Genomic DNA, 27,132 nt, shown 5'->3' on the forward strand with positions numbered 1-27,132 from the left:
AAGCGGTATATAAGTCTACGTGCTATTGCTGTCTTTTGGACTTAGTCTATTCATGGAAGCAGACATAATTATTGACGTTATTGATGTTGCAGCTACAATTTTCTTATTCCATTCTTTAAAAGTCTTCTTCGATATTTTCATTGTTACACTGTTTTGCAATATTTTACAGGGTTGAGTTTTTTCCTCTTCCTAAAAGTCTTTGTCCCCTCTAGTGTTCATGTCATGAAATTGCTTATCTTTGTTATATCTTGTAAAAACCAGAGCAGAATCTATTTTACATCAAAAGCTGTTCTTTATAATCACAGGTAGTCCTTGGCTTAATACAGTTCATTTTGTGACTGTTCAAAGTTACAATGGTACTGAAAAAAGGGATTATGACCATTTTTCACACTTACAACAATTGTAGCATCCCCATGGTCATGTATCAAAATTTGGATGCTTGGCAACTGATTCATATGTATTATGGTTGCAGTGTCCTGGGGCCATGTGGTCACCTTTTATGACAAGCAAAGTCAATGGTGAATCCAGATTCATTTAACAACCGTGTTACTAACTTAACAATTGTAGTGATTTACTTAACGTGGCAAGAAAGGTTGTAACATGGGGCAAAACTCATTGAACAAATGTCTCGCTTAAAATTCATTTAACAAGCATATTTTGGATTCAGTTGTGATTGTAAGTTGAGAACTATACAATATTTTATAATAAGTTTCAATATTCCATGTTTACTGGGACCCCTAGTCTGTTTATAACTTCTTTTTTTTATTAAAAAGTTTTACAATACATTTTATCTTTAACAAACCAAAAAAAAAGAAAAAAACCCTCCCAACCCCTTCCCCCCCACCCTCTTTCCCCTCCCCAACCCTCCCCAACCCCTCCCTCCCTTTCCCCTCCCCCCCCGGCTTCCCAGAGCAAAATACAGGGTATAAAAATACAAACAATCATAATCTAACTTACGCAAACAATCCTAAACTATTTAAACTACCAAACTTTAACTCATATAAGAAAAACTCCAAACATATATATATATATATCAATAATTATACAAATACAAAATAATACTTTCCAGTCTAATACCAAAACACAGAATATAAAAATACAAACAATCATGATCTAACTTACGCAAACAATCCTAAGCTATTCAAACTATCAAACTTTAACTCATATAGGTAAATTCCAAACATACATATATATATCATATCAATGATTATTCAAATACAAAATAATACCTTCCAATCTGATACCCAATAAAAACAATCTCAAATAAACCAATTTATATCAATTGTCTAAAACTATTCCTCATTCCAGCTAAGCTTTAAATTCACATTATCCTAATGTGTTATACAACTTAAAATACCATAGATTACTTTCCAAACTTAAGAAATTTTTATATAATCACATCATTCTTATATTCATATATTCTATTACCTATTCCAATATTACCCATAAAAATATTACAAATTAACTTCGATCACAAAGAAAACAATTTATATCAATTTTATAAAACTATTCTTCTATCCAACTAAAAGCTTAAAATTTTTCATCCAAATAACAAATCATAACCTACAGAATATCAATAAACACTACTACAAATCTTCCCAATTAACTTTTCATAATCATCTTAGAACTAAAGCAACACGAAATATTACATAATTATTTTATAAGGGTAGAAAATATATCCCCAAATATTTAGTCCTTCTAGCAATTCCAATTCCCATAATCCTTATTACATTATTGTCTCTTACAATTATGTGACTAAATCTTCAGGCTTGATTCATTCGTCCAGAAGTAGCACGCCTCTTCCAATTTCTGGCCTTCTCCAGTGATAATGAAATTTGACCCACTCCTGTATCTTTCACATCTGTCTGCATTAACCCTTCAGCAACTTGCGGGTTCTCTCTGGAACGTTGAGACTCTCTCTCACCTTTTTTCTTTGTAGATTCCAAAGATGGCATGGGGACTGCTTTTAAAACATTACTGTAGAAATCACGTGCCTGAATCTCCGTAGTAAAACAGTACCTCGTACCTTCATAGGTCACCACCATACCCACTGGTATTTGCCATCTAAACTTAATATCACGTCGTCTCAATTCTTGTGTCAAAAAAGCAAATTCCTTCCTTTTTCTTAAAATCTTTGCAGGGATCTCTTTTAAAATCAGAACTTTTTGCTCAGCAATTACAAAATCAATATTGTAGGAGGCCTGGATAACTTCATTTCTAATCATTCTCTTTGTAAAATAAACCACCACATCTCTGGGTAGTTTCCTTTGTCTTGCGATCCACGAATTAACACGGAAGATTTTATCTATATCTTGCATTATTTCATCTGCTGGTCGCTTCAACACCCCTTCCAAAGCCTCAGAAACCATTTTCTCCAAATTTTCCTTAGGATTTTCTATTAGGCCTCTGATTCTTAAAGCAAACTCCATCTGAGAATACTGTGTCGAAATCAAATCAAAATCCATTTTCTCTATTACATTTTCAGTTTCTGTCATTTTGGCTTCCAATCTAATATCATTTTGAGCAAGATCTTCCACTCTTTCATCCAAAATCTCAATACTTTTAACCATGCTTTGTACTGCAGATGTGATGTCTGCTCTCATTTCTTTTAATTTCTCTGTAAACTTCTCCAACTTTTTCTCCATTATCTCAACAAATTGCTGCATTTGCTTTTCCATAGTCTCTTGCAACAGATTCTGCAAATCTTTTGCTGTAAAAGCTGATTCAGATTCAGATGCAGAGGACAATGAAGTTTTCACCGAAGACTGCTGCCTAAGGGCAGGAACTTTAGAAGATATAGCCGCCATTTTCACCCTCTATTGTTAACTACGCACTTTCACATGCAGATTCAGCAAAGTCCATTGAGTTAAAGATCAAAACATCCTCTTCACCAAAATCTCCTGCATCGCTCTGCCTGCGTCCTCGTTCTCAAAAGCTCTTCCTTGCTAGCAGGGATGGTTGCGAACACCCTGTTCTGCTCCAAAAAACCCGGAGCAGAGGCGCCTCGCAGTCCGGAGCATGCCCAGGCTTCGGGGGGGCTCAATCCTTCCGCCGCCAAAACTCTAAGTTCTGGCGGCCCCGGAGAGCTCTACCCCTACCTGGACGCCCACCCCCTCCTCTTCTCCCGAGGTGGGGGCTTCCGAGCCGCCGAACAGCTGATCGACGCTGTTTTCGGCAGCTCTACGGAGCCGCGAGACTGACAGCCAAGAAATGGCTGCCTCCGGCATCGCCTTGCCATCCGGAAGTCTGTTTATAACTTCTAAGATCAGAATCTTACTTAGTTTTTTGCTGTTTATTCTGGATTCTTTAAATTCTTAAGCTTGTGATTAAAAGTTTGTTTGCTTTAGGATTAAAGCCAAGTTTACTTGGTGTTTTCAAATTTTTGAAAGAATAGGTTAGAGGTACTTAATGAGCAATTTCTGCAAGTGATAAGAAAGTAAGGTTTGCAAACTTACTGGCTTTTAATAGTCTCCAGGTTTGCAAGCAAAATGGCAAATGTTTCCCAGCACCAAAACATGGAAAATCACTGTCCTGCAAGGACACCTGTCCAGGATACGTGGGCATGTGGACAATCTCCCATCCTCTCCTTATCCAGAGAGGTTCCAAGGAACCATTCTGCTTACTGGTTTCTTGGTCTTTGCTGTGTTTGTTAGCTCTGCTTTCAAAGAACCATCTTCAGTTCACTGTACTTCCCTTGGAAGTTTTCTGGATGCTTAATAACTTTGTAAAATAGAGGCAGGCTGCTTTTGGCTCTCCAGTTATTTTCAATAGCTCTATGCTAATTAGAGTTAATCCAATTTATCTACATTAGCACCCCACTGCTTATCCTGCCTTGAAGTAATTCTTTAATCACTCAAACCACAAAGCAGAAAATGAGTGTCAAGTTTAATAAGTAAAAGATTCCCTGAGCCATCCTATACAGTAGAGGTCCCCAATTTTTTGGGTTCTGTGGACTGGTGACAGCTGCTTCAGTGGTTTCAGCAGTGGGGACGAATGGTTTTGCACATGCAATCTAAATCCTGCACCTTAGCAAATGAAGCTTTGCACGCTCATCTGCCGGTAACTGGTCATTGCAATCGCCTGAATAACTAAATTGGACATCCAGTTATGAGGCCACAGCCATACTCCCATAGAAGTTTTGTATATAATTATGTGGATTGTATGTATATGCTTGGTTCTCTTCTGCCAGGTTCTTATCATATGCTAAATAATAAATATGATTATATTGAATACTTTATTTGGCCAAGGATGATTAGACCCACAAGAAATTTGTCTATATTGGTATAAAGGTCTGATCTACATTTTGTTTCTTAAAGTAATGTTTTAGGTAAGCATTAAAATATGCTGCATTTTTCAGAAGAATGTATCTGAGCTTTTCCCTTTCTTTGTTTTAGACGATCAGCTACTCAGATTTCCACAGCACATTCTGAAGAAACTGCCATCCGATCAACAGATTAGTAAACTTGCTCAGAGACTTGGACCTGAATGGGAATGCATTGTATTATATCTTGGCTTGAGCCAAAATGACATTTATTGTTGTAAAGTCAACCACCCATACAATATCCAATCACAGATTGTAAGTGCCTTCATTTTATGGAGGCAGCGTTTGGGGAATAAAGCTACTATGGAGAGTCTGTGCACTGGTTTGAAATTTGGAGAAGTAGATTCTTCAGTAATCCAGCAACTGCTTCAGTGAGCTTCTAAACTGGATTGAATCGAACCAAAGTCCCATCCCATATTCTGTCTCCACAGTGCTCACTCAGAAATTATGGAAAGTACATCTTGGCATAACTTTAGCAACCACCCAGTATTCTCACTCACATTGCCTACCAATTGGCTTTAACATGCAGATGTTGATTGTTGCAGAAGGTATATTGCCATCATGATCAGTGTTGGTAACCTTTTCCTCTATGGAGTCCAAATGCCATGCCTTCATATGGCAAAGCCACTTTTAAGATCAGATACTGTGGAGGAGATTTTGGTATTACATGAGATCCTGTCGTGTAGATGAGAAATTAGTGTTGACAACTGTACCAAAGCTGTGCAAGCCTTCAGCAATACCAAAGCACTCTTCTCTTGGCCTTAATTACCTTTATTAATAGCAATAAGTTGATCCAGTAGCAAATCATAAGGAAAGGGCTGTCATCACTGAATAGCTACCAAGGATAATGGTCTCACTATTAGAGATGCAAGGAAACAGAGCAAATACTTGGAATTACCACTTGGTGTTATACAGCAGCAAGTTGGTGACTGTGCTTTTTTAAATGTTAATGTCTAGGAATGTTATAGTGTCCTGTTTATTTTTAAAGCTTGCATATTGTGTATTATTACAACCATAAAAAAGAAGAGTCCAAAAAAGCTGCATTTGTTATATAAATTCTGATTACTTATTGTGTAAGTTAACTTAAGTTATGGATTGGATCTGATCTTAATTCTTGATGTTGTGCACTGGAGTGGCCATACTCTATATTCTATACTTAGTATAAAAAGATTAATAATACTGATATATGCTTTTGCCTGCAGCTTCATTTTAGACAAGAGTTCTCTGCATTTCCTGAAGTTAATGGATCTAAGTTTGCCTATCTTTGCATGTGTCAACCCCCCCCCCCAAATTTCTAATTTAAAAGCAAGTATTGGCGAAAAGCATACATTTTCTAACCTGACTATTTGTGTCATGTTCCTCTGGATATGTTCATTTGTGATTCAATAATATTGCCAAGTGTTTTCTACTTACTGGATTGAATTTTGTAGATATTTCTAAAAGCCAGTGTTCTTATTTGATTGCTTTCAGCTTTCATTCCTCTTTAAATCACTTACCACCCAAGGATCATCTGATCAAGTAGCTTTTTTTTCTCTAGGATAGTTGATCCCTTGTCCTCTGCCTTTTTGAAGATTCTTATCAGAATTTGTATACATTTTAATTGTCCATTACTACCCTGACTTTCTATCATCATCCCACTCTCCTACCTGTTTCTAAGATTTATTATATTTTGGTAGATTGTAAAATTTCTCATTTCACTCTCCCTTTGATTTTATGGCCTAATAATTTAGAAAAGATGTTTTAGAATACAGTGGGATGTGAAACCCAGTTCCCTTCCAATGCCTCAAAACTCTGTTTTGAATCTGTTTCCCCAGAAAGTTAGCATTATCACCAAGGAAAGAGTTGTAATAGTCGGGCCAGAAAAGACAAGCAAACTGTCTTTAAAATGCTCTGGTGCCATACTCCTCTTGCATAGTAAGAAAAGGAAATTAGAATTAAGGGTTCAGTAAGTTTGCCTTCAAATTAGGGTAACCTTTATGCTAATCTTATTTGCCTTAATGTTATTTTTGAAGTTTGAGAAACTTCATTTGAACAGTGGTGTGATATTTTCTGATTTTGATTACCTAACCTGGCCTTGTAGTGATTTCTGTGGGAGGAAAAAAAAACCCAGTTATTTAAATTAGTAAATGAAATTCTTAACAATCAGTTCTGCCTCATTCAAGGATAAGTTTGAATCATTCATTTTAAGTACTTTTTTCCTTTGTACAAAACTACTTTAATCTGTGATTAAAATTTTGCTTGTATATTTTCCATTATGGATCTCCCCCAGACAAACTTTCTCCTATTGCTTCCTGTCCTTCCCTCAGATGCCATGGAGAATAAATTGATGTCCTCTTCCCCGCAGCAGCCCTTCAAGTATTGGAATATTGCTGTCATGCATATCATCCACCTACCTGATGCAGGTGGCAGTTTGCTTTATTAAGCACTGGAGTTTATCTTCATGCCTTGAGTGACCATTTTAGAATTATATATCCTTGGCATCATCTCTAACATTTGTGGCTCATCCCTTCCAAAAAAAACCCACCTACTCACCATGATGAGGCAGCAGAGCAGAACTTGTGGAGGCCTTGCAGATGAGAGTTACAAAAATAAGAATTGCAGCTTTTCTTTCTCTGCCCGTTCTCTGGGGTGAATATGCAATATTTCATCATTCTTTTTACATCATTTTATTGCAAAACAATATGAGTCCTTCGCCCATATATGGCTCACTAATAGGTTAATACAAAGTAGTTCCTACAATAAATTATTAAATTCAAAAACCTATAGTTAATTACAGATCTCTACCTTACACTACTATTTTTCCTTCCTGCCTTCTTCCATCTCCCTCTGAAGAAGTGATTCAGGTGCAGATTCCTGTAATTGACAGGCCTTTTCAGGCCCTTCTCATGGTTAACAAATCCATATGTGCTCCATACACTCTGAAACTTGTGATTTGCTTTTTACGCTGAACTACTATTCCAGAAGAAACACAGTATAGTCCTCAAATTACAACAGTTCATTTAGTGACTGTTCAAAGTTATAACGGCACTAAAAAAGTGACATCACCATTTTTCGCACTTAAAACCCTTGTAGCATCCCTATGATCATGTGATCAAAATTTAGATGGTTGGCAACTGGTTCATGCTTATGACTGTTGCTGTTTCTCAAGGTCATGTGATCACCTTTTGCAATCTTTTGACAAGCAAAATCAATGAGGAAGCCAGATTCATTTAACAACCATGTTACCAACTTATCAACTGCAGTGATTCCCGTATCAACTGTGACAAAGAAGGTCATAAAATGGGGCTAAATTTACTTAACAAATGTCTCACTTAACAGAATTTTTAGGCTCAGTTGTGGTCACAAGTTGAGGACTACCTGTAATGGTAGCTTTTCTCTGCCCTTTCTCTGTAGCTGTAGAGTAGGCAGCTCTTCAGTCTATGAACTCCTTTTCATTCTGAGTCCAGAGTTCCCATTTTTAACTGCCAGGCATGTGATTTTGCCCCAGTCCCAAAAGAGGGGCCTATTCCTCTTTAGTTGCTTCATTGATTCTTAATTTTATTTTCTTCACTGCAGGAAGCAGACTGGATAAAACTGGGAGAGGATGTTAAGACGGCTGCCATTTTTAGTTCTCCCCTTTGTTCCCCTGGAAGGAGTGCTGGACAGCTAAAGGAAGGTGAAGATACTCATCGAGCACATTACAAAAAAATATACATGGCACCAAGTAAAACTGTTATTATGGATATTAAACGGGACTCAGGCACACAACTGAGTCTTCACAGCCTTGTGAAAGGGCAAAAGGGTTGGAGTCCACCTGATATTTGGAAGGTGAATATTTCAGAGGGCAGGGACTAGGGCAGAGAAGGCACATCTGGTTCCTGCCAACTGACATTCCTTGGCTGACAGGATCTGCAGCATGCCCAACCGGCCTGATTAAATTGAACAGGTAGAAAAAATGGGAGAAGATGATCACTTAGGTAACCCAGCCTCAAGATATGAAGGGCTTTAAAGATGATAACCAGCACCTTGAATCGCATGTGTTGAATACCCAATATCCTTTACTACTCATGCACCAGTTGAAACTTCTGAATGCTTTTCAGGGACAGACCCCATGCAGAACACTTTGTAATAGTCCAGATAAGAGGTCACAAAGACATGAGTGACTATGAGCAAAGAGGTCTTTAAAGGACTGAGCTCCTTCAAAACATTCAGGTATAACAACACAGGTAGAGGGCTATTTATTCAAAAAAAATTTGAACTGTGGACTGTGGGCAGCATACAAAATTAGGGAAAACATTTTAGAATCTGCACGATAATTATCTGTAAAATAATATATACTTGCAGATTAAATTATGGGACATTAAACTTTCTATAAAAGTATTGGATTGTAATAAACACTATTATGTACTATGCAGGCTCAAAATACATTGAATTGATAGGCTGGAATGATTCCATTGTATAAATGTGTCAATTTATGATGTTTTTTCTTTGAAGTGGATTTTAATGCAATTCATTCAAAGAAATAATTTCAGTTGGCAAGTTACTGAGCAAATATTGACTACATCATTTGTATCTATAATAGCGATGACTAGATTCCATTAAACATGGCATGTTTATCATAATGACATTTGCCAAAGTATTTGCAGTTTATAAAGCATGCTATGGCATGTTCAATTTCAATGTTAACTTTCTGATTATTTATAAGAACACATTTTATTTGGACTGATTGCTTAGCTAATGCATGTAGATCTTTCCGTTGTTTGTTTTACATTCTCCCTAATGTAGAATTCTTAGCAACCATTCATAATCAAAAGAACAATTGCCAAAACCAACATTTTATTGAGGATTCTATACAACTCAGATCATGAGCTTCTTGTTGCAAAATTTAGGCTTAAACTGAAGAAAGTAGGGAAAAGCACTAGGCCACTCAGGTATGAACTAAATCATATCCCTGATGAATATACAGTAGAGGTGACAAATAGATTTAAGGAATTAGATCTGATAGACAGTGCCTGAAGAGCTATGGACAGAGGTTTGCAACATTGTACAAGAAGTAGCAACTAAAACCATCCCAAAGAAAAAGAAATGCAAGAAAGCAAAATGGCTGTCTGAGGAAGCTTTGCAAATAGCTGAGGGCAGGAGGGAAGCAAAAGGCAAGGAAGAAAAAGAAAGATACACCTAATTGAATGCAGAATTCCAGAGAATAGCTAGAAGAGATAAGAATGCCTTCTTAAATGAACAGTGCAAAGAAATATAAGAAAGCAATAGAATAGGGAGGACTAGAGTTCTCTTCAAGAAAATTGGAGAGATGAAGGGAATGTTTCATGCAAAAATGGGCATGATAAAGGACCAAAATGGCAGGGACCTAACAGAGGCAGAAGAGATTAAGAAGAGGTGGCAAAACTACACAGAAGAACTATACAAGAATGAGCTTAATGTCCCTGATAACCATGATGAGTTGGTCACTGACCTCGAGCCAGACATCCTAGAATGTGAAGTGAAATGGGGCTTACGAAATCTGAGCAACAACAAAGCTGGTGGAGGTGACAGTATTCCAGCTGAGCTATTTAAAATCTTAAAAGATGATGCAGTGAAAGTGCTACACTCAATTTGCCAGCAAATTTGGAAAACTCAACAGTGGCCACAGGATTGGAAAAGATCAGTTTACATTCCAATTCCAAAGAAAGTCAGTGCCAAAGAATGTTCAAACTCACACCATTGCACTCATTTCACATGCTAGTAAAGTTATGTTTAAAATCCTACAAGCTAGACTCCAGCAGTATGTGGATCGAGAACTACCAGAAGTACAGGCAGGATTTCGAAGAGGCAGAGGAATAAGAGATCAAATTGCCAACATACGCTGGATCATGGAGAAAGCTAGGAAGTTCCAGAAAAACATCTTCTGCTTCACTGACTATGCTAAAGGCTTTGATTGTGTGGATCACCACAAACTGGCAAGTTCTTAAAGAGATGGGAGTACCAGACCATCTTATTTGTCTCTTGAGAAACCTATATGTGGGTCAAGAAGCAACAGTGAGAACGACATGGAGCCACTGATTGGTTCAAAATTGGGAAAGGAGTCCGGCAAGGCTCTATACTGTCACCCTGCCTGTTTAACTTATATGCAGAGCACATCATGAGGAAGGCAGGGCTAGATGAATCAAAAGTTGGAATTAAGATTGCCGGGAGAAATATCAACAACCTAAAATATACAGATGATACCACTCTAATGGCAGAAAGTGAAGAGGAACTAAAGAGCCTCTTGTTGCGAGTGAAGAAGGAAAGTGCAAAAGTTGGGTTGAAACAAAACATTAAGAAAACCAAGATCATGGCATCCGGCCCTCTCAATTCCTGGCAAATAGATGGGGAAGAAATGGAGGTAGTGACAGATTTTATTTTCCTGAGCTCCAAGATCACCGCAGATGGGGACTGCAGCCAAGAAATTAAAAGACGCTCCTGCGGAGGAAAGCCATGGCAAATCTAGACAGCACACTAAAAAGCAGAGACATCACCCTGCCAACAAAAGTTCGTATAGTCAAGGCTATGGTCTTCCGAGTTGCAATGTATGGCTGTGAAAGTTGGACCATAAGAAAGGCTGAGCGCCAAAGAATTGAAGCCTTTGAACTATGGTGCTGGAGAAGACTCCTGTGAGTCCCTTGGATTGTAAAGCGATCAAACCGGTCAGTCCTAGAGGAGATCAACCCTGACTGCTCTTTAGAAGGCCAGATCCTGAAGTTGAAACTCAAATACTTTGGTCACCTAATGAAAAGGAAAGACTCACTGGAGAAGAGCCTAATTCTGGGAAAGGTTGAGGGCAAGAGAAGAAGGGGACGACAGAGAATGAGGTGGCTGGATAGAGTTACTGAAGCAGTAGGCGTGAGCCTAAATGGACTCCAGAAGATGGTAGAGGACAGGAAGTCCTGGAGGAAAATTGTCCATGGGGTCGCGATGGGCCAGACACGACTTTGCAACTAACAACAACAACACAACTCTATCACTATGCGGATCCTTATGGTGTGCAAGAAAACACAAAGTATCCATGCCAGTGTACTTTTTCTAGGATCCATGTGAAACCTCTTCAAAATTTTGCACTGAATGATAAGAATTAAATGTAACTTTTCCATATAGTGTTCCAGAATTATTCAAAATATAATGGTATGTGACCTTACATTATTGGGGAAATGGAAGAAGTTCAGGTTAGACAGTGGACCACTTCCTTTGGGTGCTACCAAAGCTTGTGGTTTTTGTGTAGTGCACATGGGAAGGTCATGCAAATCGTATTGCTGCCATGAAAAGTGTAGATCATGCATACTGGAGCCAGAAAAATAAAATAAAACTTCTCTAAAATTAGCATTAGTTTTTAATTTCCTCATTGCTGTTTTGATGAAATGTCACTGCACATAATGGGGAAGCAACTGAGCTGGTAAAGTCAAGCATCTGTTCTCCCTTGTTTATATTCTTAGAACAGCAGGGCATGGTGTGAATATTTTGGTGTACTATGTGCGTCAGTGTTTTTTGGGGTGCTGCATGCACTGAAGATTGAAATCTGAGGAAGCAGCTGCAAAAACCAAAGGAAGATGCTGATAAACCCTTCATAGGGCGATTTCTGAACTAATGTGTTATTTTAATATTGGCAGTTAAATATCAACTGATGCTGAGATATAAGATATGGCAATACAGAAGAAATTCCAGTATATTTAGAAGGCACCAGGTTGGAGAAAAAGATTGCTTTATGGAATTATTTTTAGCTCAGCATGGTTTAAAATTCAGTGAATGTTAATAAAGAGGCAATTAAATGAACGAATAAATTAGTATTCTGTGTGGCTGCTTAGAATAAGACATTGCTGCTATTTTTAACATTAACTGTTAGATGGCATATTGATACCATTCTGAATAACATTTTTGATTTTTGTTTTGTTCACTGGTCAAAAGCATTTTTTGTAATGTCTATTTCTGAGACTGGTAGTGTCAACAGCACTCATTTATGCTGGAAATGTGTGTTTAATAATAATAATAATAATAATAATAATAATAATAATAATAATAATAATAATAATAATAATAATAATAATAATAATTTTATTTGTATACCGCCCTTCTCCCGAAGGACTCAGGGCGGTGAACAGGGCAATACATGTTAAAAGACAAGAATACAAAAATTAAAAGAGATTAAACAAGATGCCCAAGAACTATAACAATAAGTTAAAATACATAAAAAGCAATAAAACCCAAACCCATCACCCATCAGGCCAGGCCGGCTTGTTCGAACAGGTAGGTCTTTAGGTCGCGCCGGAAGGAGCGAAGGTCGGGCACCATCCGGAGCTCAACCGGAAGATGGTTCCATAAATCCGGGGCGCCCACAGAGAATGCCCTCCCCCTGGGGGCCACCAGTCGACATTTCTTTGACTGGTGGCACCCTGAGGAGGCCCTCTCTGTGGGAGCGCACTGGGCGGAGGGAAGTTGTTGCCGGCCGCAGGTGCTCCCTGAGATATTCCGGACCCATGCCATGGAGGGCTTTGTAGGTCATTACCAGCACATTGAATCTCACACGGAAGACAACTGGGAGCCAATGCAGCTCGCGGAGCAGGGGTGTAACATGGGAGTATCGGTAAACTCCCAACACAACTCTCTGTTTCAAGTGTAGATTTTTGATGTAAAAGATGCTATTGATGCCTGTCCCAAGAAATGCACAAGTATAATTTTATCAGTAAGAAAAAAGAGTGAATGGGACAACAGTATGATATGGTTATTTTTTCTGTGAGTATGGGGATTAATTCCTGCTTCATCTAAATCTGTGACCAAAAGCAACTGCTATTCAGACTGATCCAATGGGATACGGTTAAAATATAAACTAAACATATTCAGATTAAACCAGAAGGGCTGTGTGTTGTTTAAAATATAAATTATCACAGCCTTTTACTTATTTTCTTCTTGTGATAACACAGGAGCATAAACATCTGACAGTAGTTTGTTAAAAGAACTGTGGTTTAATATATAATATGAAACAACAATAATCAGGGAGCATAGAGCAGGGCTTTTCATCCTTTTCACCGATTGTACCACTTTTAGGATATGGCAACATCTGAATACCACCAGTCGCCTAGCAAGGTGTCAAAAACTTGGATGACCAAAAAAAAAAGGAAAAAAGTGATGAAGTACAGGTAGCCCTTGACTTAAAACAGTTTGCTTAGTGACTGTTCAAAGTTACGATGGCACTGAAAAAAGTGTTCCCCCCCAGGCCATAGCTGAGCAAGACACCTGCCTGCCCGCCCGGCAGCGCTCTTCCTCCTGTCCGAGGTTTTCATTGTTGTGAGCATTTCTGTTGAGGATTGGCAGCAGGTGGGGGGTGTTTGGTTTTTATTCCCCCCATCTGCTGGATGGTTGCAGCAGGTTTTGGCCACTTCGCATGACCCTGGGTCACTGACCATCATAAATGTGAATCAGTTGCCAAGCATCTGAATGTAAATCACAAGACCCTGGAGATGCTGCAACATTCCAGCTGATCGGCGCTTCTGGGCTAAGCAGAAGAACCAGGAACAGCACCGAGCTCCAGCTGGAGCCTAGCACTGATCCTGGTGCTTCTGCCGAGCCCTGACAGCCCCAAAGAAGCGCTGATCCTGGTGCTTCCGTTGAGCCCTGACAGCCCTGCAGCTCCAGCCGTCTCTCGCTCTGGCTTGTGCGGTGCTGCCCCCGGTTCAGATCATTCCCCTCCCCTGCTACCACTTTTCTAGGATGGTCGTGTACCACCTGCCAGGTGCCAATGTACCACAGGTGGTACCCGTACCACTGGTTGAAAAGCCCTGGCATAGAGAATACAAGAATACAATGTTCAAACAGTTGAAGTGAGCAAGCAGGTTCCAACTGCTATTTTCCTCAGAAAACAGGCTCTTTTAAAGGGATACTACCCCAAAATACTCTGCTGACTCATTATATATATCACTTCTACTGTTCAGCTACTAAATCGTAATTACCTTGACAGTCTTCCCATTTAGAGCTGAACGGCTGCCAGTCCTAACACCTTTACCCAATTTTGATGCTTATCTGAACTCAAAGGCTTTGTTAACATATTAGCCAAATTATTTTCAGAGGGGAAATGCTTTAATTTTATTAGTTTATTCTTTACTGCCTCTCTTACATTGCAATATTTGATATCCATAGGTTTATTTATTTATTATTTATTTATTATTTGGATTTATATACCGCCCCTCTCCCAAGGGACTCGGGGCGGTGTACAGGGCAATTAAACACTATAAACAACACATAATATACAAAAATTAAAATAAAATTAAACCAATAGCCCTAAACAGTAAAACACATTCTAAAATTTAAAATTTTTAAAATTTAAGATCTAAAATCCCAGTCCCTCAGTCTAGGCCGGCAAGTTCAAATAGCCAGGTCTTCAGGTCGCGGCGGAAGGAGCGAAGGTCGGGAGCCATCCGGAGCTCAACAGGGAGCTGATTCCAGAGGGCAGGCGCGCCCACAGAGAATGCTCTCCCCCTGGGGGCCGCCAGCCGACATTCCCTGACCGACGGCACCCTTAGGAGGCCCTCTCTGTGGGAGCGCACAGGACGATGGGAAGTTAATGCTGGCAAAAGGTACTCCTGTAAATAACCCGGACCCATGCCATTTAGGGCTTTATAGGTCATCACCAGCACCTTGAATCTCCTGCTTCTGACACGTCCTCCTGTTGCCATTGTTATACATGCAACATTATCTTCCCATACTGATATAGCCCCTTTTTGTCAATATTTACATCTTTTAGTAGTTGTACATATCAAGTTAACTCTGAACACACCTCTGACAATGCTATAAATTCAGCTTCTGCAGTTGAAAGTGCCACTGAGGATTGTTTTGTAGATTTCCATCCAATTACATTGCCGGCAAGTAATATTACAAAACCTGTGTTTGATTTTCTATCATTCATATTGTTTGCCCAGTCACTGTCTACATAGCATTGCATCGATAGGTGTTTTTTTTAATCCCATTTATATCCCGTCCTTCTCTGAAGACTCAGGGTGGCTTACAATCTAAGAAGTACAAATCAATGTGCTTAGCAATAGCCTTCATTCTATGTATATGCCTGCTTATTAGGGCTTTTGCGCCCCCCCCAGCGGCATTTTTACAAAGTCAGCTTATTGCCCCCAACAATCTGGGTCCTTGGTATTTGATGCTCTTATCCATAAACCTAGGTCCATTGTTCCTTTTAAGTATCGTAATACCCTTTTTATCCCTATCCAGTGTTGTTTTGGTGCTGACGTGTGCCTACTCAAAATGCTAACTGCATTGATTATATCAGGCCGTGACCGCTAGGATAAAAATAATAAACTACCAATCACTGATTGATATTTCTCTTTATCATATTCTGTGTCATTTTTTATCTCATTATTCTGGAAGCCTAAAACCATAGGAGTAGATGCATTATTACATTCAAGAATGTCATGCTTCTTCAATAGCTGTTTTATTTTTTTGTTTGGCTTTATCTCCTAGGCTTTTTAATTTAAACATCTTTTCCAATTGTCTGGCAAAAGAGTGGGCCTGTGAATGATGTTTTGTAACTACACATATATCATCTACATAGGCCAACAGCAAGCGTTCTGCACCCTCATATAGCGCAGTGTATAAACAGGGATCTGCTTTACTGCTTTTAAATCCTAATTTCTTTAGAGCAGTGTCTAGGCACTGATTCCAGTTCCTAGCTGAATGTTTTAATCCATAGATGGCTTTCTTCAATTTGTATGCATATCCAGGTTGCTTTGTTTCATATCCTGGAGCTTGTGTCATATATATCTCCTCTTCCAATCCAGCATTTAAATATGCAGTGGAGATATTATAATGGTATATATGACATAATCACATGCAGCAGCTAAAGCTAATGCTAACCTTATTGTTTCACTCTTAACTGTTGGTGCAAACACCTTATCGTAATAAACATTTTTTCTTTGTGTGAATCCCTGTGCTGCCAGTCTTGCCTTGTATTGCAGTTCATTATTTTATAACACCTTTTTATATACCCACTTACATCCCATGGTCTGTTTTCCTTCTGGTAGATTCCATTTCCTTGTCCATGTCCTCTTTCCAGTAGCCACTTGTGTGTGTTTTTCTTCATTGCTGCCAGGGTAAATAACGACCCATCTTTAGTTCGTTGCGTAGTTCTATATCCTTGTCTTGCTGTACCTCTGTTTTTCCTCACTGGACAATGTCTTTGGAGATGTTCTGTAGAACCACACATGTGGCAACGTTTTACAGTGCAAATGGTCTCAGCTCCTCTTTTTTCTTTCTCTGATGTTGCTGTCATAGGTCTGGTTTGAGCATTTTCTCCTCCCACTCCTTGATGCCTATCCAACTGTTTCTGTTCTTTCTCCAGTAACCCACCAGTTAAATATCTCATGGTTAAATCCTGTTCATTCATGGATTCTAAACTTGTTACTAGAACGTCCCATGAATATGAACTGAGCACCATACATACTTTGTGTGCCTCAGTAAAGGCCATTCCTCTTTCTTCTAATTCTAGGAATGTTTTTCTCATGTCCTGCAAATGCTTAGACATGCTGTCTCCCTGTTTAAGTTATGCTTTATACAGTCCTTGTCAACATTACTTTGCTGCCTGCAGTCTTTCTTATACTATATACACACTATGCAAAGCCTCCCAGCACTCTTTTGCAGATTGGAGATATATCAGTTGGTTATCCTCCAAACTCAGGATAATGTTAGCTAATGCTTTCTCATTTTTCCTTTGGTTCCCTTCATCCAGTTCTGTTGGAAGATTAGTAACTATTATCTACAGCTCCTCTCTTCATAGATACATTTCCATTTTTAAACTCCAGGAGAGGTAGTTCATTTCATTCAGCCGGGATACCACAAGGCCTCCTCCCATAATATCGACAGAGGCCATTTTTTGAGTTCTACCTTGTATAACTACAAACCGCACTCAAAACTACAATGCCCAGTTCCTCTGACTCTGGTCAGGTTCTCACTTGTTTTCTCTTGGCTTTCCTTCACTCTGTGTTTTTACTTCACACTGGGCTTTTCTTCATTCTGGGCCCATAACCTGTTTAAAATATAAATTATCACAGCCTTTTTCTTATTTTCTTCTTGTGATAACACAGAAGCATAAACATCTGACAGTGGTTTGTTAAAAGAACTGTGGTTTAATATACAATATGAAACAACAATAATGAGGGAGCATATAGAATACAAGGTAGTTATATTCAAATGGTTGAAGTGAGCAAGCAGGTTCCAACTGTTATTCTTCTCAGACACAGTCTCTTAAAGGGATGCTACCCCCAAATACTCTGCTGACTCATTCTCTATATATCACTTCTGCCGGTCAGCTACTAAATCATAATTACCTTGACACTGTGCACCAAAGATGCAAACACTTAATTCTTCAGTACCTCAAGGGACCCCAAGGAAGTACTATTCGTAGATAGAACATTAAGGGGAGGGCCTTGGTAGTCTCTGAGCTTGGTTGTTTTCTTGTAGATGTTTCATTACCCAAACTAGGTAACATCATCAGCGCTAGACTATTAGAAGAAAATTAAGGGTTTACTCATTTGATCCCAGCCATTGAAGTAAACATGCAAGGAGGTTCCATGAAGAGTGAATACCTAACTAACCAAAGAAAAAAATAGGAAAGAAAATAAACTACTATGAGAAATGAAGTCAAGAAAGTTTCAGCTTATAGATCAATCAATCTGTTTATTACAGCCTTAAGGCCAGACACAATCAAAATATATAACAGCAGGAACAATCTTACATCCATATTTACAGGATATAAAACCACCAAACAATCAGTATGATACAATCCAAAATTCTCAAAATAAAACATCATATTAAAATTTTTCAGACCTTAATAATGGTGCGACGTATTGTGCAGATGGTAGCACAAAACTGGGCAACCTGAACTGATATTTTTGGATCCTTATCCAAAAGTAGTAGCATTAAATAAAATTCATATCAATGAAGCAGCATATGGCTTAGAGTTTCTATAGAGCCATCACCACATGGACACAATCGAAGGTGCATAGGCGTGCCCTTAAGCCGCCCAAAGAGGACTGCCGAGGGCAATACATCCAGCCTGGCTAAGGTGAAAGCTTTACGAAATTTCAAAATTGTGATGGAAAATAGATAAGAAGCTGGGAAGAATCCTTCTGGGAGCAAGTGACAAATGTTGGAGTGTGCCACCTTACTTAGATTTGTTTGGAGATCAATATCCCAGATTCGTTGTTTCAAGGCAGTTCTAGCATTATCAAATCCTAATGAACACAGACTTTCCATAGAAAAGCCCAGCGACTTAATTTTATCTAGGGAAGAAGCAGATGTTTATTCACAATGAAAATATTCCCAAAGTTGCAAGGAATTGTCTTTGTGCAATACAATAGAAGTACGGTAGAAACAGCCCAAGGAGCTGTAATGATATAGACGCAGGGATAACTTTGTGCATTAAGATTTAGATCAAGGCAAAAACATTTGAAAACATTCACACTAATATGAAAAAAAATCACAATCTCCAGACTTCATCTATTCAAAAAGCAATATAATAAGCATCTGAAGAAAGAAGAGAACCTAAATCTGCATAGGAATCAAAATATTGCCAATAGGAATCAAAATATTGCCAAGCATCTGAAAAAGCAAACATGATATGAAGAAAAGGAGAGGGAAGGGGTGTTAAAAAGTATAAAATTGGCCTAAAATGGGTCTTGATTTAATCCACGTGGACTATATTTAGCTGGGACAAGCATATGATTCACTAGAAAAAAAGGAAGTAGAAATATGTAGACAAAATGGCTGAATGGAATCAAAGAGATCACCACATGTCTTGAATGAACTAGAAGTTATTCCTAAACATGTTAAAATGATGAGCATTTGCCAGTAGTAATAGAGCTCAACTTGATATCACATAACTACAGATTTATTATCTGGAGACTTTTTTATGAAATGAATGCTTGGCAGTACAGTTCACACACTCTTATTATAGCAATACCATGTACATTTACACATTTGAAGGGAGTTACTTCTAAACAAACATATATAAGGCTGCAGTCTCAATGAAGCAGAGTCACTGAAAGAAGATGGGATAGATATTATTCTACATGGAAAAAGTTAAGGAGGAAATTGTATAAGAAATTTATTTTTTCTGTGAAGCAACAGGGAACTCTTTAGCAAAAGTCTTCCCCCCCCTGCCCCCAACCATAGTATCAGGACATGCCCCTATCTTTTCATACTATTGTTTTTGAAATGATTAACTTACATTGTGAACAGATTATTAAAATGCAGCTGGAAATTCAGAGAGGACAATTTCCCTTTAGTAGAGTTCCCATCTTGTCCTGCCTCATAGTTTCTGATCTTTACTCTGAGGTTCAGCATTTTTTGGTCATGAACAGAAGGACTATTTTTAAAATGCCCCACCCAGCAGGTGGCCAGATTTTAAATTTTATTCTCTGAAAAAACAACAGTGAATTCCTAAGAGCAAGGAGATGGTGATGGCATTGATTTGATGCTATTTTATATGCCATCTGATTGGTCAGTGGAGAAAAGGCTGAGAAGTTCTCACTATTGATGTGACAGTGGCATTGAGGACATTTGTGGGACTACTTGAAAAATGGATTTCTCTTGCAGTTTACTGTGGAACAATCCTACTCTGACAATAATACTAATTTTTCCTCTTAGCTCCACCACTTTGTTCTTATTTCTTCCTTGGCAAGCTTTAAGTAGCATCATTAGCTATAAAAGTGGCATTTTTCTCTTATTCCAGCAGCATTCATAGTACCGCCAAAAGGTTTCCCACAACACATTTTTCCACAGCACAATGTGCAGAAAAGTATGTTGAACCTTTGTTCTTGTTTGCCGGTTTCTGTACATTTCTCAGTTCCTATATTTCTCAGTTTCAATCCCTTCCCCTAGAGCAGACATGTCAAACACAAGGCCCGGGGGCCAGATCTGGCCCGTGAAGTGGTTTCATGTGGCCCGTGAAGCCATCCTGGAAACTGAGGGAACGGCCCCCACTGCCTTGGCCCTGGCCCTGGCCCAGAGACCCTCCTGCCAGAGACCCTCAGATCTGTCCCACTCCTGCCCAGGCCCCCCATAGGCACCCTTGATGCGAACGATGTAGAGCTGGCCATGCCCACCCAGTAGGCCACACCCACCCTGGCCATACCCACCTGGCCCCCTGAGGGCAGCCGCAATGCTGATGCGGCCCTCAATAAAATTGAGTTTGACACCCCTGGCCTAGAGAAAAAATATCTGATTACTCAGCAGCTATTCAGTTTCAGTTACCCATTTCTGCATAAAGTAGTCAGTTTTATAGACCTTATAGTGTTTGTCTGCAACCTCTCTAGACTATTCCAGTCCTGGCATTTTCCCATATATATTTCACTTCCTTTTTAAAAAAGATGGGAGATGCCCAAAATAGCTATGTGTCAACTATCCCACTAGGTGAGATAGCAAAAGAAACTCCTGGGACATTTTTTTTACCAAAAGTATAATTTTACTGAAGATTCCATGTGGTTGCAAAAGTAGAAAAGCAAGTTCTAATGATTTCATGTGTTAATAGCATAGGAAAACTTTATCTTTTCTCCCTGGACATCCCATTGTCCACCAATCATTTGCACTCTCTTTGTTTTGGGAAAGATCTGTCTACCTCGGAATACCCTAGCTGGCGACCTTGAGGTGTTGGGTCTGTCTCAGGCTGCCAGTCAGCACACTTGCACTCCAAATTTCCCTCCCAAACCTTCCTTACATTCCAATGCCTTCCCTCCCCCCTCCCGTTACAGTTGTCTGATTGCAAGTGGGGCTGTGTAGCGAGTCAATCATGACACCTTGAGAGGAAGGCTGACAAACCAGGCTAGAAAAGCAATCCTGTAATCAAACCCATCCAGTCTTACTGTGATGCACAGCAGTAAATGGATGGTTTCCCCATTGATCTATTGATGCTTATGAAAGATGGCAGCTAAGCCAATGGAGAAAACCAATATCATGCCTCAAAATGAGTGGAACACTGCCAAATCAGTACAACAACATTCAGCCACAACGCACAAGCAACAAAGGCAATCAAAATAAGAAAGCAATTTGCAATGTGGGCAGCAAGTTTTACACTGGGACTATTTTGTGATGAACTCAAGGATCAGTAGATAAGACTTCGAGCCAATAGTGGGAAAAAGCTATTATAAATAAGTAATAGCTATGCGGAAGTACTCATAAGATATTGGCTGTACGTGCTTTTAGTCTGACCATCCTTCCTTCCTTCCTTGCTAAATACAGTCATTTACATTACTGTATTCTGAACTTAAACATCAATTATTTACTAGATGTGTTTATGATCTTAGCTTTAGGCAATTTAGTGTATGTTGGCAACAACAAAGCAAGTTGTTGCTGCTGCTATGCTGCCAAAACAGAAAGAGAACTTGAGGCATATTCTTCTGCACAGGCCAAATGCTACAGATTATCTGTTGTTTAAGATTATTATGTCTCTAAATCAGAAAGATTTAGACAGAGGTTGTAAGTATTGGGTGGAATGAGGAACAAGATCTGTTCTGATCTGTCAGTCAACACTCTTTTTCCAGAAGATGACCTATTGAACATTTCCAGGAATAGCTGTGCCAAGCTTGTCAATCGCTTTCTTGGAAATACACTCAAGAAAAATGGCTTTAGGCCAACAGTGATGGAAAGAAATCCTGGACTGGATTGAAATGTGACAATAAAAAAGCTGATATGTTGATGTTTGGAACGATGAGAGGATTAATAATTTTCTTAAGAATAGGATGTGTTTTTCAAATTCTTTTCATAGAAAGATCATAATTAGTACCTATGATAAGAAGAAATGCCATACCTCTTATCTCACACTGTTGCTTTTTATATTCCATGAAGGAATATAAAATATAATATAATATACAGTGGGTGGAGGAGGAAAGAAACATTTTATTCCCAGCATTATTATTGCCATCACAAATTTAGGAAAACAGTATCTTTGGCTATTTAATTCAGTATGGAAAATATTGGACATGGTTTCATCATCAATGACTAAGATTTATTATGCTGCTTTAATCAGGTTGCAATTTTTAAAAATTTTAAAATGTTTTTCCTATTGAATCAGCTTAATAGCCTTACATTTTTTGTTTTTATTCTTAATTATTCTGAAAGCAATATTTTTAATTGCTAAATTTATTATTTCTGTTATTAGTATCAGTTGCCTTAACCTACCAGATGAAAAGACAATATGTGTGTATGTGTATGTTTGTGTGAATATAACTTAAGGTAAAGGTAAAGGTTCCCCCGCACATGCGTGCTAGTCGTTTCTGACTCTAGGAGCCGGTGCTCATCTCCGTTTCAAAGCCGAAGAGCCAGCGCTTGTCCGAGGACGTCTCCGTGGTCATGTGGCTGGCATGACTGGACGCCAAAGGCGCACGTAACGCTGTTACCTTCCCACCGTAGTGGTCCCTATTTTTCTACTTGCATTTTTACATGCTTTCGAACTGCTAGGTTGGCAGAAGCTGGGACGAGTAACAGGCGCTCACTCTGTTACGCGGCACTCGGGATTCGACCCGCCAAACTGCCGACCTTCTGATTGACAAGCTCAGCGTCCTAACCCACTGAGCCACCACGTCCTTCTGAATATAACTTACTTTGAGGCAATTATTGAGTCAAGTTAGAGCAGAGGTCCCTAAATCCCAGACCCTGGCCCACTACCGGGCCTTCAGCCATTTGGAACTGGGCTGCGGAAGTGGCAGGCGAGTGCACTCGTGCAAATGGAGCTAGGTGCATGTGCACGCTGGCTCACCGCTTTTGCGGAACCATCCCCTCTACCCACCCACCCCCCACTGTTCTGCAAAGCCGGAAAGGTTGGGGAACACTGAGTTAGAGGAAAACAGTAAAAATACGAAAAACATTCTGATAGTTGACACAAAGTGCAATGATGAAATATATTCAGTATTAATTAGTAATGTAGAGAAAAGCAACACATACCCAATTTATATTATATCCTTTTCAAAAATCTTGGATATATTCAAATGACTGATAAGCAATTGTTTTATGCTAATTATCTTTTTTTGCATACTTTTGTTTTTACCTTGCATTAAAGCAGGGGTCTTCAAACTTGGCCTTTTTATGACTCGTGGACTTCAACTCCCAGAATTCCTCAGCCAGTTTGCCTGGCTGAGGAATTCTGGGAGTTGAAGTCCACGAGTCATAAAAGGGCCAAGTTTGAAGACCCCCGCATTAAAGGTTCATATTAGTTTTTATGGAAGCAAAAATAAAGGAGAAAGGAGGAAAACAAAACCAGGCAAATTACTACATACTTCCAAATAAAAACACAGAGTAATACAGTCACCTTAATCAGGAGAACTTCAAATATACTGAACTACAAGTCACATCATTCACTGCTAATGAAGTTAACACTTAACACATCTAGAAAGCACTTTGCTGGGAACAGTTGCCCAATCAGACATCGAATTATACACCAAAGCAAGATAATTGTTACAATTACCAATAATAATTCATATTTATATGAATTATTTATATAAATCCTTCACTTCCTAAAATGGGGTAAAAGTTAAAAAGTGACAAGAAAAAAAATAACTTCTGGATTTCTTCAGTACAGATAAAAATATATAGTAGAATAACCTATTACTTGAAATTAAAACAAAACCACAAAAACATCATATAAAAATATACAATCAAAATAACATTAGAATTATATAACAAAATAGTCTCTTTTTTAGCTTCTAACTTTTCCCATTTTGTTCCTCCCCCCTTTTGGTTATTTTGTACTTTATCTCTCTTTGAAACATAATAATGTTGATTTAAAAAAAACTGAATCCATTATTACCTGTAGCCTTTGGTGTATGCATATGTGTGCCATCTTTTATTTGTTTTTGAAATAATACACTGGTCCAGTGTATGCCATATTTTTTATTTCACCCTGTGCAACTGTGTACCTATGCTGTAAACTAACACTTGTCCTCAATTCCCCTGTATACTTCACTGTGAGCAGGGCAGCCCCCAAGATTTGGAGCTTCATCTAAAGTTATCTGCTTTTGCAACATGAATAGCGTAAGGTTATGTCCTTTGGAGAACCCAACCATGCAAATGAACTTTTAAAAGAATTTCTGCAACACAACACAAGTCCCCCCCCCAAAAGAAAATAACGTTGCTCTTTCTTCAGTCCTGCTCTGGAAGGATGAATCCAGGAGAGCTTTTTCTGATGGCTTCCACTCATAAGCAGTGGATTGCAAACATAATAATAATAATAATAATAATAATAATAATTAATAATAATAATAATAATAATAATAATAATAATAATAATAAAGTTGGAAGGGACCTTGGAGGTCATCTAGTCCAACCCCCTGCTCAGGCAGGAAACCTTATACCATTTCAGGTAAAACCTCCAGTGTTGGAGCATTCACCACCTCTGGAGGCAGGTTGTTCCACTGGTTAATTGTTCTAACTGTCAGGAAGTTTCTCCTTAGTTCTAGGTTGCTTCTCTCCTTGACTAGTTTCCATCCGTTGCTTCTTGTCCTGCTTTCAGGTGCTTTGTGAAATTCAGTGGAGAACAGTGTCAGAAAAGCCATAATTGAGAAGCCAGTGTGTCAGTGTGTCATTTTCCTTATTATATTTCTTAATAGTAATCAACTCTGTAACAGGATGAGATGATCAGAGACAGAGAAAATGAAAAGTTTGGCTATTCTTGGGAAAGGAGAATTAAAGGCAAGATTAAAGTTTACCAAATGTTTAGCTGAAAGAGCTTTGCAATTCCTCCTCGAATGCACTAAAACCAATTAAATGATTTCAAACTAACAATGGTGAAGAGCCTGAATAATTGGTTCTTTTGAAAAACTAGCATAGCCTGTTATAACTGAAGAGCTGGAAGGCAGAGAAGTTAAAAGTTCTCTCACCCTGCAGGTTATGGAAAAGGTAAGCAAGATATGATTGACATATTTTGCATCCTAATGAAATCTGGAAAGTTGCAGTGGCATTTTTAATATATCATAGTTTCTAAACCGATGTTCCCTTACCTGGTGTAGGTAAAGAATTTCCACTATTTCATTTATTATTAATTTATTGTAGATTTTATTCTCTATTTTCACTATTTCCACTATTTCATTTATTATTAATTTATTGTAGATTTTATTCTCTATTTTCAGACACTTGTATCTCCCAAAGCAACTTACTTCAATTACAAAAGCGAGACAGACTCTGACTCCATCTTCACATTCATGTTGCTAAAAAGAGAAGGCATTCAAGAGATGGAGAATGGAGGAAAGGGGAGTGCCAATTAACTTGGTTTCCAGATTGATGGGGAGAGTCAAGGGTGCTGTCCTTCAGTCTTTCACTTACTGCCCAGTTCACCTGGGATTTCTGGAAATGTAATCTGGTCTACATTGGAATTCTGAATGTCACTTCGGTTGTAACCATGCTGAGAGTATCATGCATCAATGTAAACTTACAAACAAACTAAACCTGAAAAACATCTACTTTCAAATAGCTGGTTATTTCTGAAAATATCTCAGATTCAACCAACTGGGCTTTTGATAAGAGCTCCCAGAAATATGTAAAAAGGTAATTCTTGGCAGGTCATATAGAAACGGTTGCCGTTACCTTTTTTCACTTTTTTTTAAAAAAAAATCTTCCAAGCCTGGCTTGCAGCCCAGAGTTTTGTTACTTCACAGTTGTCACTTCAAGTTACTAGTTTGCTTCAACTTTGATTAACTTTTAAAGGTATAGGTACTGCAGTATAAATATTCATCTGAAGAGGAATGCCATGTAATATTGTGTTTATCAAAAAGAAAAATCTCTTTTAAGATAAGCTGCTACTCTAGGGAAGATTAGTCAGAAAACATTTTCCAAGAATTACTATATTGTAAGCACAAGCTTACAAGTGTAAGCTGTCCCTATTATCTGAAGGTAAATAATCAAGAAAAAAAGTCTTTCTTTTACGCAAATGGTTCATCTTTTTTTTCCCCTGAGCCTTGTGATCCTACAACATTTGGAAGGTATCATGGAACTGAATTTGACAACTGCTTGGCTAACATAGAGTTATGCTATACTTTACTTTGTGATGATTTTCTGTTTTTTCCTGTGTTATTTATGTTTATCCAGCCTTCTCTCAGTAAGCCACAAGACACACATCTTGCACAAGAAGGCAAGGGCAGTGCTATGAGAGCTTACAAACTAAAATTTCACACAAGGGAAAGCATCTGTTTTATCATTACAGTGTTGTACTTGGACTTTGGAAGACCAGTGTAATAATAAATATTATCAATAATGTTAAATGATTGTTATTAAATTGTTAGATCAAAATTTTATCTATTAGTTGCATTTTTATTCCATCTTTCATTAGTTATATTTCTATTTTCTGCAAGGAACTCAAGGAAATATACAAAGCCAGTTTTCTATCTCTACAACTTTGCCTCTTGATTAGGAATTCTGAATTATTATTACTATCATTTGTTGGACAGTCAGCCAAATGTTTAAACTAGATTTGGCATTTTTATCCAACTATCGGCTCCTTTCCAAGGACCTGGGATAGGCAGATGTTGTTTAATGGTGTTAAAGATATTAGCCACAAAATGTAAGTTATTCCAAGCAAAACTGCGTTTTACAATTAACTAATGAGGATTTTATCAATGCTTATAGTGTTCAAGTGGGCTCTAGCTGTTTTGGGCCTCCACCCAAGGCACCTAGAACTATTGGTACTATCTTTGTTCCACCTTTATTTGCATGTCTTTGTATTTTGTGATTTTCCCCAGTTCTTTCTGTTCTCTTTTGCTGTCTCCCAGGTTCTATCCAGATTTTTTTTTGTCTTTCTTATTGACAATTGTTAAGTTTAGGGTGTT

The 27,132-nt window shown here is 38.4% G+C and overlaps 1 protein-coding gene across 4 annotated transcripts in view; it reads left to right on the plus strand.

Annotated features, from left to right (window-relative positions):
- CRADD (CARD and death domain containing adaptor protein) overlaps positions 1 to 26,702 on the plus strand; it is a 58,682-nt gene extending 31,980 nt beyond the window's left edge. Inside the window, exons 3-6 of one of the 4 annotated variants that reach the window (XM_081330737.1) lie at positions 4,395 to 6,949; positions 7,877 to 7,976; positions 24,922 to 25,003; positions 25,441 to 26,702. In XM_081330737.1, coding sequence (XP_081186863.1) covers positions 4,395 to 4,696 — 302 coding nt within the window. In that variant the 3' untranslated portion in view covers positions 4,697 to 6,949; positions 7,877 to 7,976; positions 24,922 to 25,003; positions 25,441 to 26,702. Of the gene's footprint in view, positions 1 to 4,394; positions 6,950 to 7,876; positions 12,106 to 24,921; positions 25,004 to 25,440 lie in introns of those variants that run through there. The other 3 variants (XM_081330736.1, XM_081330738.1, XM_081330735.1) reach the window with 3 other exon arrangements.
- The last annotated feature ends 430 nt before the right edge of the window (positions 26,703 to 27,132 follow it).

This window comes from Vipera berus (genome assembly GCF_964194415.1).
Source record: "Vipera berus genome assembly, chromosome: 6".
NCBI classification, from domain to species: Eukaryota; Metazoa; Chordata; class Lepidosauria; order Squamata; family Viperidae; genus Vipera; species Vipera berus.